The sequence below is a fragment of the Alexandromys fortis genome, unplaced genomic scaffold (assembly GCF_014885135.2).
Source record: "Alexandromys fortis isolate MF-2015 unplaced genomic scaffold, M_Fortis_MF-2015_v1.1 scaffold_3, whole genome shotgun sequence".
NCBI classification, from domain to species: Eukaryota; Metazoa; Chordata; class Mammalia; order Rodentia; family Cricetidae; genus Alexandromys; species Alexandromys fortis.
Genome location: NW_026067909.1, coordinates 9,287,972 through 9,292,659, shown reverse-complemented (window position 1 = coordinate 9,292,659; position 4,688 = coordinate 9,287,972). Strand labels below are relative to the sequence as shown.

The 4,688-nt window shown below is 50.1% G+C and overlaps 2 protein-coding genes across 2 annotated transcripts in view; both read left to right on the top strand.

The window, feature by feature from the left end:
* LOC126498802 (interferon-induced transmembrane protein 2-like) overlaps positions 1 to 841 on the top strand; it is an 8,822-nt gene extending 7,981 nt beyond the window's left edge. The window contains exon 2 of the mRNA XM_050137709.1: positions 477 to 841. Coding sequence (XP_049993666.1) covers positions 477 to 647 — 171 coding nt within the window. The 3' untranslated portion in view covers positions 648 to 841. The remainder of the gene's footprint in view (positions 1 to 476) is intronic.
* Positions 842 to 3,270: 2,429 nt separating this feature from the next.
* On the top strand, positions 3,271 to 4,438 carry LOC126498804 (interferon-induced transmembrane protein 2-like). The gene is made up of 2 exons (XM_050137710.1): positions 3,271 to 3,506; positions 4,069 to 4,438. Exons 1-2 carry the CDS (start codon positions 3,366 to 3,368, stop codon positions 4,207 to 4,209), a joined length of 282 nt encoding a protein of 93 aa, XP_049993667.1. The 5' UTR covers positions 3,271 to 3,365; the 3' UTR covers positions 4,210 to 4,438.
* The last annotated feature ends 250 nt before the right edge of the window (positions 4,439 to 4,688 follow it).

Genomic DNA, 4,688 nt, shown 5'->3' with positions numbered 1-4,688 from the left:
AACACCTGGGATATTGTACAGCCCCGTGTTTGTGCACGCGTGACACTCTGTGTTTGGTGTCCTGTATGTAGCTATGTTTGTGTCTCTAGACTGTGTAGACAGCATATAGTGCAAGTGAATTTTAAGTGTCTTGGAGACTCTCCTAGGTAGGCACAGGGTAAGGCTGCCTAGGGATTCTGGGTGAGACTGTCTCCACTCTCGAGGACTTCTCCTGACTGCTTAGGGTCTGGAATGCCTGGGGCACCAGTGTGTGTGAAAGCAGGGCTTACAGAAAACAGTACCGCACGGTGGGACGGGGGATGAGCAGACAGTGCTGGGCTCTGCGGGACAGTCTGAGTGTGTGTGAGAGGGAGGGGGTCCTTGCGCTGAGGGAGGAGATGGCAGTGGGCAGGAAGGACAGTGGGGAAAGTGAGGCAGAGCACCTGGGTCTTAGACGACTTGCTCCAAGTCCACACTGATCATCTGGTCTCCTCCAGTCCAGGGACAGGAAGATGGCAGGCGATGTGATTGGGGCCCAGGCCTATGCTACAACTGCCAAGTGCCTGAACATTGGTGCCATGGCCTTCTCCATCATCACGGTCATCGTAATTATGATTATATCCTTCCATGAAACATGGATTATCGCTACGACTGTTGGCACTCCTTGAAGTATGTTCTCTTCGTATACAGAGTCAGTGGATTAAATTCTCCCCTGCGCTGTTTCCTCGGGGAATGCATGCATGTCCTCTGCCCTTCCCAGCCGCCACTTATCCTGGCCCCGACAAGTCACTGGACTCCTCGTGGGATTGTTAACCTAACACATCTGCTCACAATGGAGTCAATAAAATGTGCGGGATGGCAATTGCGCTGTAACTCTCTGTCCCCCGACCGGTCCTGTCCTGAACTTACTCAGGGTTTTCCTGGCTTCCTTCCTGTCTAAGAGGAGCTGTAGGGGCAGAGTACAGGGCCTTCACAGCCATGAATGTTTCTGGCTTCTTGCTGGAGATAACAGTTGACCAGCATCCTGCCTAGGGTCCTCTTTTACTTAGCAGGCACTGGCATGCAGTTGCGTATTTCTCCCAGAACTCCACAGGGCACCAGGGTTTCAGCCAGAATGCCTTAAAGCAGTGAGGACTTAAAAGAATGTCCTACCTATCTAAAGAAGAGAGATGTACACGTCCCATCTGAGGGTCATGCTGTCTTTGTTTCCAGCTCTCGTTCTCTGCTCCCATCCTCTCTGTTCACACAGCTTATATACACATTCAACCACAAACTTCAGGCAGTAAACGAGGCTACAAAGGCGATTTCTCAGGACCCTGATGCATTCCTTGAGTAAAACCATAAGGGGCAAAAAAACATGTCAGCTACCGATTAGTAGGCCATTGTAACAGGGAGTATATGCAGTGGCCTTTTCTCTTAAGAGGGTTGCCTACTGCAGAGACAGGAGAATCTCTGTGAGTTCGAGGTCAGCCTTGTCTACAGAGCAAGTTCCAGGAAAGGCTCCAAAGCTACAGAGAGAAACCCTGTCTCAAAAATCAAAATTAAAAAAGAAAAAAAAAAAGGAAGGTTGCTTACAAGGGTTTAGAGAAGAGAAAGGCTAAACTATTGAGGGGTCTAAGGAAGAAATAAAGAAGTTGTGTACTATTCTACATTTCTTAAGCGTATTAAGATTTATTTATTTATTTATTTTATATATTTTCAAGACAGGGTTTCTTTGTAGCTCTAAGCCTGTCCTGGAACTAGTTCTTGTAGACCAGGCTGGCCTTTAACTCACAGAGAAATGCCTGCCTCTGCCTCCTGAGTGCTGGAATTAAAGGAGTACATCACTACCACCTGGCGCGTATTAACTTTTATAAACTGACTTTGTGTGATTAACAAGACATGAAGGTGTCATGTCCTCCCTCCTCCCCTCTGCCTCTGCTCCCCAACCCTAATGACTCGAGGCCATTTCTGAGCATCTATGAGTAACCATGGCAACCTACAGGAGGAGGGCAAATAATGCTGAGCTTTTGTCAAGGCTGGTATTGAAAGTGTTCCAAGTCAAAAGATACATATTCTTATCCTGCAAGCAGCCTCAGAGCACAAGGAAGGGATTTATGGGAGGGAAGCTAGTGGCTTTTTTGGGTTGGGGGCAGGGTTTTTCTGTAGCTTTGGAGCCTGTCCTGGAACTAGCTTTTGTAGACCAGGCTGGCCTCAAACTCACAGAGATCTGCCTGCCTCTGCCTCCCGAGTGCTGGGATTAAAGGCCTGGCCTACCACCAATGGGCAATCAATTTATTTTTATTTAATATGCGTTGGTGTTTTGATATGGGTGTTGGGTTTTATAGANGGATGACTGGTCCAGGGTTCCTAAGGACACAGCAGAAGGAGCAGTAGCCTAGCCCCTGCATTGTGAAGAGGGCCCAGACCCAGGGGCAGGGACCATTCCAGGATCTTGGTTTCTGCTATTTAGGAGACACCTAGCAGCACCTCCATCACACACAGGCACCCGCTTACCTCCCCCTGATCCGATTTCCCCATCTTTCCGTGAAGATGTGCTGAGGCAAGAAGAAAAGACTGCAATTTCAGGAAGGCCTTGGCTAACTTCACATTGCACCTCCTGTGGCTCTGCTGGGTGTGGTCCAGACCCACCCAGCTCACCCCCAAACTCCAGAGTCTTCTAATAAAACGATAAAAGATAAGAAGGAACGGTGGGATCACATAAATACGTTAGTCTCGCACTGCAAGGATGCCCTGTGCCTGGAATAAACTGTCTAGTCTCCCCACGTGGCTCCTCTTCAGCCTGTGAGCAGAGCCTTGGCCTGAGAGGCACCACATTGCCCTTTGGCTTTGGACAAGAAGGATGACAGCGATCTGTAGCTCTCTTCAGCCCTGGTCCAAAACATGTCAGCCAGTAAAAGGGCATGGATTTCTGCAGAGAAGGCTCCTGCAGTGGGAGACAAGCTTTGGGGGCGCTGGGGAAGGCACAGTAAAGGGCTGCAGTGTCCTGGCTAGGAAAATGGCTGCTGCTGGCCTGGGCTGGGGAGACTCCCAGGCCTGCAGAAAGCATCAGTACTTTTATTCTAAGCAGGGAGGTGGAGAGCCCAGTCCTGACTCGGGTTCTAATACAAGAGGTTCGTTTTCCTGACCTTTTCCTTTTTAGAACCCTATCCTAGCGTACCACTCCATCATCTGTTTCCACATCCCACCTCCAGGTAGCTCATTGGTTTACAGAAAACAGGAGCAGAAATATCTGAGAAAGCAGAACTTTAAAGAGACTGTTGAGCCCACCCACCTGCAGCATCCGGACCTCGCTCCATAAATGGTTATATATAAGCACCCAGGACTCCACTATCTACAGGAACTTCTAACTTCCTTCAAACAAGAGTGTCCTTTAAACACAAGACATGGACTCCAGCTCCAAGTCCACCGTGATCAACATCAGCAGCAGCGATGTCCCAAAGGATTATGTGACCTGGTCCACATTTAACACAGTGTTCATGAACAGCTGTTGCCTGGGGTTCCTTGCCTATGTCTTCTCTGTGAAGGTGAGTGTTATCGCCATAAGAGTGATGGGGCAAGAAAGTGTGTGTGGGACTGAGGCTCTACCTTCCATGAAAACACCAGGGATATTGTACAGCCTTGTGTTTGTGCACGCATGACACTCTGTGTTTGGTGTCCTGTATGTAGCTATGTTTGTGTCTCTAGACTGTGTAGACAGCATATAGTGCAAGTGAATTTTAAGTGTCTTGGAGACTCTCCTAGGTAGGCCAAGGGTAAGGCTGCCTAGGGATTCTGGGTGAGACTGTCTCCACTCTCGAGGACTTCTCCTGACTGCTTAGGGTCTGGAATGCCCCTTCACCCTCAGCCTGGGGCACCAGTGTGTGTGAAAGCAGGGCTTACAGAAAACAGTACCGCACAGTGGGACAGGGGGGATGAGCAGACAGTGCTGGGCTCTGCGGGACAGTCTGAGTGTGTGAGAGGGAGGGGGTCCTTGCGCTGAGGGAGGAGATGGCAGTGGGCAGGAAGGACAGTGGGGAAAGTGAGGCAGAGCACCTGGGTCTTAGATGACTTGCTCCAAGTCCACACTGATCATCTGGTCTCCTCCAGTCCAGGGACAGGAAGATGGCAGGCGATGTGATTGGGGCCCAGGGCTATGCTACAACTGCCAAGCGACTGAACATTGGTGCCGTGGTCGTCTCCATCATCACGTTCATCGTAATTATCATTATATCCACCCAAAGAAAATAGACGATCGCTACAAAGGATGGCAGTCCTCGAAGTATGTGCTCTTCGTATACAGAGTCAGTGGATTAAACACCCCCCCCCCCTGCGCTGTTTCCTCGGGGAATGCATGCATGTCCTCTGCCCTTCCCAGCCGCCGCTTATCCTGGGCCCGACCTGTCACTGGAATCCTCGTGGGATTGTTAACCTAACACATCTGCTCACAATGGAGTCAATAAAATGTGCGGGATGGCAATTGCGCTGTAACTCTCTGTCCCCCGACCGGTCCTGTCCTGAACCTACTCAGGGTTTTCCTGGCTTCCTTCCTGTCTAAGAGGAGCTGTAGGGGCAGAGTACAGGGCCTTCACAGCCAAGAAGGTTTCTGGCTTCTTGCTGGAGAAAACAGTTGACCAGCATCCTGCCTAGGGTCCTCTTTTACTTAGCAGGCACTGGCAAGCAGTTGCGTATTTCTCCCAGAACTCCACAGGGCACCAGGGTTTCAGCCA

What these genes read in the sequence shown, in the direction of transcription:
- LOC126498804 (XM_050137710.1), top strand. Translation starts at nt 3,366, where the DNA reads ATGGACTCCAGCTCCAAGTCCACCGTGATCAACATCAGCAGCAGCGAT. An exon ending in CCTATGTCTTCTCTGTGAAG is followed by an intron (nt 3,507 to 4,068) that starts GTGAGTGTTATC and finishes GGTCTCCTCCAG; the next exon opens with TCCAGGGACAGGAAGATGGC.